The 13,381-nt window shown below is 41.2% G+C and overlaps 1 protein-coding gene and 1 long non-coding RNA gene across 2 annotated transcripts; one reads left to right on the plus strand and one right to left on the minus strand.

Annotated features, from left to right (window-relative positions):
• Window positions 1-35: 35 nt before the first annotated feature.
• Window positions 36-965, plus strand: LOC139543225 (uncharacterized). Its single transcript, XR_011668624.1, has 2 exons — window positions 36-137; window positions 334-965. It is a non-coding gene; the product is annotated as an uncharacterized lncRNA (long non-coding RNA).
• Window positions 966-3,441: 2,476 nt separating this feature from the next.
• LOC139541922 (histone H1.0-B-like) lies at window positions 3,442-4,852 on the minus strand. Its single transcript, XM_071346820.1, has one exon. The coding sequence runs from the start codon at window positions 4,617-4,619 to the stop codon at window positions 4,023-4,025; it is 597 nt and encodes a 198-aa protein (XP_071202921.1). The 5' UTR covers window positions 4,620-4,852; the 3' UTR covers window positions 3,442-4,022.
• Window positions 4,853-13,381: the final 8,529 nt, after the last annotated feature.

Consider the following 13,381-nt stretch of genomic DNA (forward strand, 5'->3'; position numbering starts at 1 on the left):
CTTTTATATTCCTCTCCCTCCCTTTTCTCTTACCACTACAAACACCGGCTGCTTCCGCCACTCCCCTTTTCCGGCCTGTCCCTAGACTCCACCAGCAAGAACATCTACACCAAGCTGGCCTGGGCCGCCATGTTCCCGTACGCATTAGTACACTGACTGTCACATATGACTAACAATTATCTCTGTTTATCACCATTTCATCTATAGTTTGGCGTTTCAGTGTTGAGAAACTAGAATTTCATGTCACATTTTAGTTTATACTCTGTAGTGGTCTGAACCTTTATGCTGTTTCATTTGTCAGTTCATTGATTACTTTGTCTCCCCCCCCCACAGACACCTGAACGACTCCGACATGAGCCACACCTCCTTCTGGCTGAGAGTGACGCTAGGAGCAGCAGTAGTCACAGTCCTAGGCTTTGCCATCTACAGAGCTTTCACCTGACAGAAATAACTGGGTTCCTGACTGTAGCCCCACCCCCCTCTTTTTCTCTCAACCCCAATCTCCAGACCAACCGTCTAAATAAACTAGCCATCAAGACAAACTAGCCATCTAGACCTGACAGACAAAACTCATCCATTTTACTACATCGTTATTCATACACCAAACTCCCCCGTCCCTCTCCTCATCTTTATTCTGCTATTCCCGGCTACTCCGGATAGTCAGGTCTTCTTCACTGACTAGTTATATTAGTCAAAATAGAGGCTTGTGACCATTTCTTTCACACTCTTCTGACCTCCTACCTTGCTTGCTCTGCCTTATGATGTAAAATTCCAGGCGTAGGAGGTACCCTCCCAAATATATGGGTGCTTTATCAAATAAGGATATGCAAATACAAGGAAGGTAGAACATTTCAAACCCAAGACATTTCCACATGCATCCACAAGGTGTTCAGGAGGAAAATGCATAGATATATTTTATTTTTAATATGCAGTATTTCTAAAGGAAAATAAAATAAATCCAAAATGAGATAGGAATTTGGAAAAACATATCAAACAGAAAGACTGGTGTTGTTTAGAAACCAAAGAGCAACATGGCGAATTCATACAGTTCGAATCACGAACCGGGGGGGAGTGAAGACAGAGGGTCCGAATGCATCTGTCAAGCAACCCCAAGACCTTAAAGCACCAGCTATGTAGGAACCTGCTGCAAGGACGTAACCGAGCAACAGACACTCTAGCTCAATGCTGGGAAGTTGCTGGAAGTCCCAAAAGGAGCCCCGCGGAACTTGTCTTCCCACTGAACAAGCCACTGAGATAGACTTTCAGACCTGATTTGCCAAATTCAAAAGCCTCCATGTTACAGACAGTAACGGTAAAATACCAGCTATCACTCCTTTAGATTCTGCTCTACTAGGGTTGTGGGTGAAACGAACTAGATCAATTTATTAATGTACAGGTTGTTGTTTTTTTAAGAGGTTTGTTCTCTGATAGCACCAGTGGTGGCTTGCCAGATAAGAATTGTGGAGGAAGCAATGTCTTGTTGTGCATGAAGAGAAGTGATTATATTGTATCAGATTGATGAAAAAGACACACTGAAGTCTGTAATGCATCCTCCTTACTCAAGGAAATCAGTAGTGTTAAAACATCCAAATAATTTTTCTGTCATTCTTATTTCATGATATTAAAACTAAATCCTGCCCCGTGCAAATTAACACTCCAAATTATCATTCAAAGGAAAATATCTGCCTCGTCTTATCTTTCACGTGCATTCACCACAAATTGGAACTTAGGCCCCAAATTGTATTTCCGCTAAATCAGCCATGAATTGAGTGTGTGTGTGGTGTATGTGTGTGTGTGTGCACATGTTCATTTGCGTGTGTGCATAAATGGATATGTGTGTCAAGATTTTGATTGTATGACTTAATTTGCCATTGTTTTTATCAACAACAAAAAATAAAGAAAAATGTGGATTGTTGAACGTTTTGCCAAACATGTATCCATGACTGTCATAGTGGGGATATTTGTGTGTGTTGGTGTGTGTGCACACTGGTGCTTTGTGTTCAATGTGTGCTAAATGTGAAGGCCCAAAGGCAAATGGCTAATGTCCAAAATGTTCAAATAGATTGTGTGCAAAACTCTACACAATTGTACAAGTTTGACATAAAGGTGTTAGATGATCTGGCCTAACATAATGGTGTGTCTGGTTATGCTTTTTGTGCTCTTTTGCACTTGAGCATTCAGCATCACCTGAATTTAATTAGGGCACTTTGCAGGTATATATACTATACCGGCATTTCACTATATTGTGACCAAAAAAACGTTAACAAAGTGACAAACAAACCTTTTAAAACATATTTTATAGTTCGAATGGACTTCTGTCTTGACTCCAGTGCATGTTTGACATTTTGGACTGCTGAATGCAAAATAGCTGTTGCTATAGGTGACAAATGGAACTCATAGGCTAGGTCTACTCTTACCTGTCACCAACCAAGACTGCTTCCCTTTTTTACAAGCAGTAAGTAGAATAAATGAAATATTGATGTTCAAAGTTAAGAAGTAATAGAAAATAAATGTTTTGGTGAATTTTCACCAGAGACTTACCCGTGTTTTACCAAAATGGTTTAGACTTTCTGTTTACACCTCCACAGCCCAGCTCCAGTGTCTCACTAGGCCCATGGCCTCAGTGGACCTGATCTGACTTGGGGCCAAGGCCAGGCCACTGGTAGTTTTCAGATGTTATTTACATAAAAAATGGCCATATGTGAACATGGGTTAACACCTTCTCACAAAGCAACTGTCTTGATGATGCAGAGGATGTTGATTCTGGAATTCTGCTTGCCCCAGGTCTTTAGTGTCACATTCCTGATGGAAACGCCATTTCCTGAAAAATTACACTTAAACTCACATTAACTGTCGACTCGACTATTTAGTGTGGGGTAAGTCTCAGTTGGAAATGCCCATTGGACTACTTTGAAGAAAATAACATTTGTATATTCTTGTCCTTTTAAGCTTTCTAACTGCTGCCCTTTAAACCGCTTCAACAACATGGTGGGAACGAAAATACAGAGCGCAACCAGGAGATGGAAGTATCGAGTTTGAGTTAACTTCAGGTAGGAACATTTGTTTTCTTTAGGGTTTGCGTCCTCTCCTTTTCCAATTCCCATCTGCACTGTACAGTAGGACAGAAAAAAAGCTGAAAACAAATGCTCCGCTCAACAAAGAATGTTGCTTTACCTATTGCTCAGAGCTATGTCCAGTCATCAGTATAGAAAAAAATGACTGAGCTACTAAGTTCCTGGCCTTTAGATAGGGTCCTTGGGCTTGTTTCAGGATTTAGAAAATGTACATTCTTCAAAGATTGAGAACCTTGAGAACATAAAGAATTAGAAAGTCTAATTTATTAACAACACTACTTAAAACTTCATTCTTAATACTGTCATATTTGTTGGTAATTGATCGGTGTATGCATGCGTAAAATGCGACTAATAAATGTACATTATATTTAGAAGATGAGAAAAGTTTATTGTATTACAGTATAAACAGTTTCAAAAGTGATGCAATACATAGTCTACAGTTCATTACAAATACACTGAATTAATGGAACATGGCATGGTTGGTTTACAAAAAAGTAGCACAGAGTCCGCATTTGGAGCCATACCATCACTTGAAAATCTTGCTGACGTCCATGCCTACACAGTTCTTCTATACATTGTGTAGCTCAACAATGCTCGCTATTGAAACAAGTGCATTTTCAGAATGACCTCTTGCACAAAGAACAAGAACTATTCACTTGTTCCAATAGCCTAATCAATAATAATTCCCGATTAGTGTCACATACATTTTCTAACAGGTCCTCAGGTTTCCAAGGTTCAGAGAGGAATAATAAATAGTAGCCTAACAATTAATGCTGTTACAAAAAAATGCTTTAATTCCAGACCCACTTTTTACAGCATCATATAGTGCAATGGAGTGGAAAACAATCTGTAAAAACGGATCAATTCGCATGAGACCATACAAAAATAAGATGACATATACAGAAACATTTCCTCAAAGTATTTACAAGTCTCTCTGTAATGTCCATTTTACTTTTTCTTTGCGGCTTTTTTGGCTGCTGCCTTGGGTTTGGGTTTTGCAGCTTTGGCCTTCTTGGGTTTGGCTGCCTTGGCTGGCTTTGCCACCTTGGCTTTCTTTACTACTTTCTTGGGCTTTGGTGCCGCTTTCTTCGGGGACTTTTTCACTTTCTTCACTGACACTTTCACTTTCTTGGCTTTTGCTGGTGATTTGGCCACCTTCTTGGGCTTTGCTACCTTCTTGGGCTTAGCGACTTTCACAGGCGACTTCTTTGGTTTCACAACGGCTTTAGCTTTAGGTGCCTTTTTGGTGTCCTCTGCTTTAGCCAGTTTGAAGGAGCCTGATGCGCCGATGCCTTTGGTGTGGCGCAGGACCCCGCCACTCACCATCCTCTTCAGAGACAGCTTAATCTGGGAATCGGCATTGTCTCCCACCTTGTAGTGGCTCTTGATGTACTTCTGGACAGATTGTCTGGACGCACCTCCACGGCTTTTGTCTGCCTGGACGGCCGCCATAATCATATCCGAGTATTTCGGGTGTGAAGCAGGTTTCTTGAGTGCCTTCGCCTTTTTAGCTTTTGGGGCTGGAGCTGCCACCGTCTCTGCCATTGTTGACTCTTAAAATTGGTTGAATATGCAGGTTCAGTTCAAGTATTCCCGGCAAACGTCTGTCACAGAGCGTCACAAGTTTCTAAATTAATATTTCCAAACGTATAATATTCCAGAAAAGGTCCTGGTTTGTGAGAACGCAAAGCTTATAATAAAAAAGTTGTGAGTACTATATGTTTGACACACACGATGGAGCGTCACATCTGATTCTCTCTTAATGTATATTATTCTACAAGCGCTCCTCTGACTTTATGAAGCCTAAGCGCGGACGTGATTGAGAACACCAACGGCCAGCAGCTGATCCAGCAGGCTCCATGGAACTCGCGCAGTCCCGTTTGTGTTTCTTCATCCTCGAACTCTTTCAAAATGTAAAAAGTCTGGCATTGTATATGTGTACAAAACCGCATGGTTTGAAAGTAGACAATTTGGGCTTCACTGTCATATAAATGTTTTTGTATAATTCGCTGACCGACAAACTTTTATTTCCCGAAAACCTACCCGAAGCACAGCGCGTTGTGATCAATTTTGCAGAATTCCTATTAAATTGACCCAAACAGACGGAACCGAATATTAAAATGACAAATGCATAATGAAGACGAATCAATACTTTAACGAATGCACATGGGTTGACCGGTGCAAAAGCTAGTTTTTGCTTTTAATACACCGAAATAATTTTCGAACTAACACAGCCCGGCCATTGACTTTGAGTGACGTGGTTGAGATTATTTAGTGTTAAACCTCCTATAAATTAAATGACAGACTATCTGATGTATGGATAAAGCATCTGTTGTTAATATAGATTTATGTAGGATTTAGTGGAATGGTTACATTCAATTTATTTGATGTTTTAAGGCGGAATTAGAAATAAACAAACGGGCACTATTGCTCCTCGCGACTGTGCTCCTTTGTTAGGAAAGTTGCCAACACCTCCAAAGATCTGGTTCTCTGATAATAATTCACGAAATCTGTCCATTTTCATAAAAGAAACATGATTGTCTGATATTTGACGGGGTATTCGCTCAAGTGTGAGTGCGACAACTATCTATATTAAACCACCCTATCATTTAACATAGGGCGCATTCATGACATTCTTTTGTTCATTGGCTGGTAGGCTATAGGAGAGCCGACTGAACGACATGACTAATTTACGTGTGGATCATCACATATTTCCTATGGCTATACATGTATAATGCGCAGTGATATAGGCGACATTTGTTACAACAGGAAACATTCCAATTGGTTGTTTTTATTTTAGATGTTCATCTGATATATTTCCCCTGTAGCCTAAACGCCATCTTGGATCCCTTAGTCAATCTCCTACTACTTTTTTTGTTCATTTTCTGCTATAAGGGCTTTATGACTGTTTACAATCAATTAATTTTGACCTGTCATTTTCATTATTCTGAATTTCACATCATAGCCACTTTGCAGTTAGTCCATAACGTCGCATAACACTGTCAAAACGGTTTAGGCTAGCAGGTGATGTTATCAGTTTAAACAACTACTCAAGTCGTAGAATATCTAGTTATGCCAATATGTTGCTAGTGTAGGCTATGTTCTATGTAATTTGAAAATGTTTTCAAAATATTTTGGAATACCCTGCACAGAGGGGCCTAGGCTATATAGTTTTGCTGTATGCGCTCCCTCCTTCTTCCCCTTTCTGACCCGCTCGTTCTTTCCTTCTCCCTCTCTCTGATGAGTAGCCTATGTGTGCGAGAGTATGAGTGAGTGAGTGCTCATGAGGGGACGCGCTAGATGAACGAATGAATGCGCGCGCACTGTCGTTCGGTAATTTATTGAACATTCCTATTCACTGTGTTGTTGACGAGTGCCAGCAATTTGAGAGCAGAAGTGGTCGACCTCTTTCATGGCCTTCTTAATCGATATGTGTTTATTTATTTTCATTATGGTCACAGAACACTTAAAAGTGTCGGGAGAAAGGTAGTTCTTCAGTCGGTGGTTATGCCTATGTGGTTTGGTGCTGAAAACAGCACCCAAACGCATTTCTCGCACTAACAGACCACTCCCTCCCTTCACCGACAGAGGGACGTCTTTAACAATGGACGGCCCGTTGTTGGGTCAACAGAATCCATCGCATTTTTTCTGTTGATTATCTTAACACTGTAATGGCGGTACTGAATCAGCAGTCAACCGTAGGATTTTAGAATCAATGAATTGCCCCATGGCAACTGTAAATATGCCTTTACATGAATCTGTGTAGTTTAACAACAGGAAGTCCATTTGTAACACCTCGCAATCATTGCGTAATAGTGCCATATTTCGGTCTTTGCTCCCGTTTCTGTGTCAGTTGTGATTGTAAGATAGTTCATTTACAAATATTAATTAATATAGGTGATGATTGTTAGAATGATTAATAATAAGTACATTATTAGCCTATTATTAATTATTATTATCAATGCTTATTATTGCAGGTGTATGATTTACTTCCAGACATCAAACACTTTTGCAGACAGTGCAGCCTACTGACAAAACACAATTGACTCGTTATTCAGCATTTCATATATGACAACTCCCTGCCATGCCCATATACTGTATATACATTGAACAGAAATATAAACGCAACATGCAACAATTTCAAATATTTTACTGAGTTACAGTTCATATAAAGAAATCAGTCAATTTAAATAAATTCATTAGGCCCTAATCTATGGATTTAACATGACTGGGAAAACAGATATGCATCAGTTTGTCACATATACCTTAAAAAAAGGTAGGGCCGTGGATCAGAAAACCAGTCCGTATCTGGTGTGACCACCATTTGCCTCATGCAGCATGACACAGCTCCTTCGCATAGATTTGAACACGCTGTTGATTGTGGCCTGTGGAATATTGTCCCACTCCTCTTCAATGGCTGTGCAAAGTTGCTGGATATTGGCGGGAAGTGGAACACGCTGTCGTACACGTCAATCCAGAGCATCCCAAACATGCTCAATGGGTGACATGTCTGGTGAGTATTCAGGCCATGGAAAAACTGGGACATTTTCAGCTTCCGGGAATTGTGTACAGATCCTTGCGACATGGGGCTGTTCATTATCATGCTGAAACATGAGGCAAATTCTCTAAAACAACATTGAAGCCGGCTTATGTTAGAGAAATTAACATTCAGTTCTCTGGCAACAGCTCTGGTAGACATTCCTGCAGTCAGCATGCCAATTGCACGCTCCCTCAAAACTTGAGACATCTATGGCATTGTGTTCTGTGACAGGAATAGCATTTCAAGAAACTGATTAAACAGCATGATCTTTACACAGGTGCATCTTGTGCTGGGGACAATAGAAGGCCACTCTAAAATGTGTAGTTTTGTCAGGTGGATGGATTATCTTGGCAAAGGAGAAATGCTCACTAACAGGGATGGAAACACATTTGTGCACACAATTTGAGAGAAATAAGCTTTATGTACATTTCTGGGATATTTTCTTCAGCTCATGAAACAGGGGACCAACACTTTACATGTTGTGTTTTTGTTCAGTGTAATAGCGACATAATGCAGTGCCTGCATGTTCTTAAAATAAAGTTCACACTACTTTAAGAAGTAGGTAAGTGAGGTCTAAAGTTGCACATAAAAGCCTACTTCAATATATTCGTAGAGGAGAACCACACATGTCCGAAATACTTTGTCTTAGTTAAGTCTAAATTCATCCCTTTGCCAACTAGTAATTTTAGCTTTTTAAAACCTCTCTGGTCCTCTCATGCAGCATTATGGGAAAAGTTGTTCTCCATGTTGCTCAAAGCGTGTGTGTTTATACTGGATTGTTGCTATGGAACCATTGTCTTGGGGTCCAAAGCAAATACAGCAAAGGATCTATGTAGCGTACTTCTTTCTCTCTATTTTATTTTATTTATTTCACCTTTATTTAACCAGGTAGGCAAATTGAGAACACGTTCTCATTTACAATTGCGACCTGGCCAAGATAAAGCAAAGCAGTTCGACACATACAACAACACATAGTTACACATGGAGTAAAACAAACATACAGTCAATAATACAGTGAAAAATAAGTCTATATACAATGTGAGCAAGTGAGGTGAGATAAGGGAGGTGAAGGCAAACAAAATATATATATAAATAAATAAAAATATAAAAAGGCCATGGTGGCGAAGTAAATACAATATAGCAAGTAAAAAAATAAATTAAAAAAAACACTGGAATGGTTGGTTTGCAGTGGAAGAAAGTGTAAAGTAGAGATCGAAATAATGGGGTGCAAAGGAGCAAAATAAATAAATAAATACAGTAGGTAAAGAGGTAGTTGTTTGGGCTAAATTATAGATGGGCTATGTACAGGTGCAGTAATCTATGAGCTGCTCTGACAGCTGGTGCTTAAAGCTAGTGAGGGAGATAAGTGTTTCCAGTTTCAGAGATTTTTGTAGTTCGTTCCAGTCATTGGCAGCAGAGAACTGGAAGGAGAGGCGGCCAAAGGAAGAATTGGTTTTGGGGGTGACCAGAGAGATATACCTGCTGGAGCGCGTGCTACAGGTAGGTGCTGCTATGGTGACCAGCGAGCTGAGATAAGGGGGGACTTTACCTAGCAGGGTCTTGTAGATGACCTGGAGCCAGTGGGTTTGGCGACGAGTATGAAGCGAGGGCCAGCCAACGAGAGTGTACAGGTCGCAGTGGTGGGTAGTATATGGGGCTTTGGTGACAAAACGGATGGCACTGTGATAGACTGCATCCAATTTATTGAGTAGGGTTTTGGAGGCTATTTTGTAAATGACATCACCGAAGTCGAGGATTGGTAGGATGGTCAGTTTTACAAGGGTATGTTTGGCAGCATGAGTGAAGGATGCTTTGTTGCGGAATAGGAAGCCAATTCTAGATTTAACTTTGGATTGGAGATGTTTGATGTGAGTCTGGAAGGAGAGTTTACAGTCTAACCAGACACCTAGGTATTTGTAGTTGTCCACATATTCTAAGTCAGAGCCGTCCAAAGTAGTGATGTTGGACAGGCGGGCAGGTGCAGGCAGCGATCGGTTGAAGAGCATGCATTTAGTTTTACTTGTATTTAAGAGCAATTGGAGGCCACGGAAGGAGAGTTGTATGGCATTGAAGCTCGCCTGGAGGGTTGTTAACACAGTATCAAAAGAAGGGCCAGAAGTATACAGAATAGTGTCGTCTGCGTAGAGGTGGATCAGAGAATCACCAGCAGCAAGAGCGACATCATTGATGTATACAGAGAAGAGAGTCGGTCCAAGAATTGAACCCTGTGGCACCCCCATAGAGACTGCCAGAGGCCCGGACAACAGACCCTCCGATTTGACACACTGAACTCGATCAGAGAAGTAGTTGGTGAACCAGGCGAGGCAATCATTAGAGAAACCAAGGCTGTCGAGTCTGCCGATGAGGATGTGGTGATTGACAGAGTCAAAAGCCTTGGCCAGGTCAATGAATACGGCTGCACAGTATTGTTTCCTATCGATGGCGGTTAAGATATCGTTTATGACCTTGAGCGTGGCTGAGGTGCACCCATGACCAGCTCTGAAACCAGATTGCATAGCGGAGAAGGTATGGTGGGATTCGAAATGGTCGGTAATCTGTTTGTTGACTTGGCTTTCAAAGACCTTAGAAAGGCAGGGTAGGATAGATATAGGTCTGTAGCTGTTAGGGTGAAAAGCTATGAAAGCTTGACACCTGAAACCCTCTTAACTGCAGATACTGTGTAGGATTCCTGCAGATTAAGTGAGTACAGATGAAATTAACCATTTACTGAATGTTGCTGAAGGTGCAAGGGATGTATGAGGGTCTGGTTTGGGTTCAGGGGCTGTATGAGGGTTGAGAGTTGATGTTATGGTGTCCTCTTTGTTACATTATTGAGTGTACTTCAAACCGTATGTATTAGAAGAGGTGTTAGTCTTGTTGATCCAGGCAGAGACAGCAACCAATGCTGTTGTGCTCCATACAACTGTGAAACTATTTTGTTGTAATGTTTTGTCCTTAAACAGTTGTAGTGTGTTCACTCACACACATGCCGTTAGTGTGTGTTCCCTTTGACAGTTGTGACAACACATGGTTGTGTGTCTGTATGAGCAGGTGACGGAGAACAAGTGCTCTGCTGACTGCAGCACAATACTCAAACACACACACGCAATGCCACACAATGAGGAGAGTGTCCGTCTGAGCCAACAGAAGCACAGTGGTTTGTGGCCCACGCCAAGTCTCTCTTTGAAACGCTCTACCCTCCTGCTCCATAGCTTCCCCGTCTCCCCCTGAGCTCAGTATTTAGATCAGCTAATTATTGCCACTGTGACAGCTGTGACCCCCTCCTCTCCTGACAGCCCCCTCATTGGACATCATCCGAGATGCACCTGTGTGCCTTCAGTCAAGCCAACAGACTTTGTCTGATCAAGGCTATTATAGGCTATGCCTTTGATACATATTAAGGGTATAACCATTAACTTACTCTTTATTGCTTTTGAGTTGATATCGGTATGTTTGTTTCATTTCCGTTTAATGCTTAAATTGACTGTATTTGGACTGCTTTCAATTTGATCACATGCTGTAGCCATTCTATCATGGTCCTCTGATGGTATCACGATTTGACGAAAGGCCTTTAATCCTTTCATCGCTCAGCAGGCTTCTTTTTTCTGTCTAGGGCAGCTTACATCTTAGTGTACATCTTAGCGATAAATCATGGGCATTAAAAACATTAGGCAACATTTTCTCCAGCTCTCAGTAAATAAATGCAGTATAGTTGTGTGGCTGAATGGTGTATTGTTTTTTAGACCAGCAGCAGCTGTCCAATACTTTTTTTAAAGCTGGTCATGTAGATGAAGCCTACCTCTTTCTGCTCTGATTCGGTGTCAAGGTTAGATATTTTGGTCATATTTCACGAGAGCTTGAGGGATTATAAAACCATTATAACCGTTATAATTATTTTATAAACCTGTAGTTATTTACAGAGACTAACAATGTCATGATGTGTGAGCATTGGTTAAGGTTCATACATGACGCTTGTTTGGTGACTGACAGACTCACGACAGGTTTGAAATGGTAATTTATTTGTTTTCTTTCAAATACTTGAGGTGCACTTGATTCATATACTGTAGCTTCTTGATTTAATGGAACCAATGGGGAAAAGTCCAACCCCACCCATGCACCTCAGGTATTTGAAGGAAAACAAATACTGTTTGGTCCCAGACTTTTCTCTACAGTTGGTCCTTGACTTTAACCCTTTTCACCAATAGATGGCAGCAGCCCCCTAATAGGGGCACTAGAACAGTAATTTACCCTTAGCCTACATATTGCATACAGTACAGTCTAGGGTTCCCTTGCCACCTATATTATTCTCACCTGGGCAGTCCGGATTTTAATCTTGTGCCAGAAGGAAGATGTGAGATAAACCAGTGTCTAGTTTTAGATAGGTGGCTCTATTTTCAGCTGGCGGTAAACTAGCCCAATTGTCAAAAGCACGTCCGTTGGTATTTTCAACCTTTTAAAGCCAGCACTCTGCTGTTTTCCAACATGTGCGCCAGGATTGGTAATGTAGGCTACCTGTTTTATATGAGCTGGCTTGCGCCGAGGTGGGAGGGGTGGCAATATCTGAGGTGTGTCCTTAAAAACGTGCGCCAAAGTGCCAATTTCAGACAGCACTGGTGGGGATATTTAAGACCAACCAAAAGCTGATCTTAGCAGTAACGTGGTTGGAACGCGGTTGGTTATGTCATGGCATGGATTTTGACAGCAGAAGCTCAGTCTATCCAACTGCGACGCACAGTGCCCATGTGCACACCGAACACGAAATTTGCTTTTGGTGCCAGTAAACATAATATTTAGAAACATAAAATACTTGTTTTTTTCCATTTCGTTTCATTTGATATAAAACCAACAATAGCCCCCCCTCCTGCATTGCCAAGTACTTAAGATAAAGGGTTTGAAATAGATCTTAACTACCAAATCCTTATTAAAATATCAAGTTTGGGAGCAGCAAAACAGTGAGCTGACATACCCTTTTTCATCTATGCATTGTAGTGCCTACATTGTTTTAGACAGCTCCCATTTTTTTTTTTTAGGTAAAACCCCTCCAAAAGCTACATGTGTCTATATGCCCATCATGAAACGAAAGATGGTGACCCTTGTAATTAGAAGTTATTTTCCTGTAACAATTGCTTGTCTACCGTTTCATATGATTAAAAACCAAGCCCTCCGTAGGCTACTCTTGAAGACGATTTATGCTTGATCTGGAGGCGATATCAAGCTCCATGCTGCAACGCCTTGCGCCCCACCCTTTTTTAACAATGTGGAGGGCTCAGTATAGCTCCTTATAGCTCTGCATTGATATGATTGGTGGACAGTAGGTGGGCAGGGACAGCGTTATGGGCGGGCCTTAGGTGGCATGGCTCGCCCTACCATACCTCGGTTAAATTCCAAACACTTAAAGACACACCCTATCCCCTCAGCCCTTAAAATTAAGTGGGCACTTCTGAAGACGTTCATGACGTCTGACGAGTATACACTTGCAGGGTAATGGGCGAGGGAGGAATGATTTTTAAATGGAACGCCCATACCCAGAAATTCATCACTCGTTCATCCCGCGATGATTGTGTTTTCAGCCACCGGTAGCTTGTGGGTGCTTTATATGTGCTACAGTCATTTATGATTGTATGTCTACTTATATTAACTATATAGTTATTAATATATGCCTACTGTATGATAGCTAGCAAATGAATTAGCTAACTAACGTTAGCCTGCCTAGCAACTTCTGAAGAAGGAAAATGTTTTATTTCTACAATTTCCAAAAGCTTACCAA

Source organism: Salvelinus alpinus, chromosome 17 (assembly GCF_045679555.1).
Source record: "Salvelinus alpinus chromosome 17, SLU_Salpinus.1, whole genome shotgun sequence".
Taxonomy (NCBI): domain Eukaryota; kingdom Metazoa; phylum Chordata; class Actinopteri; order Salmoniformes; family Salmonidae; genus Salvelinus; species Salvelinus alpinus.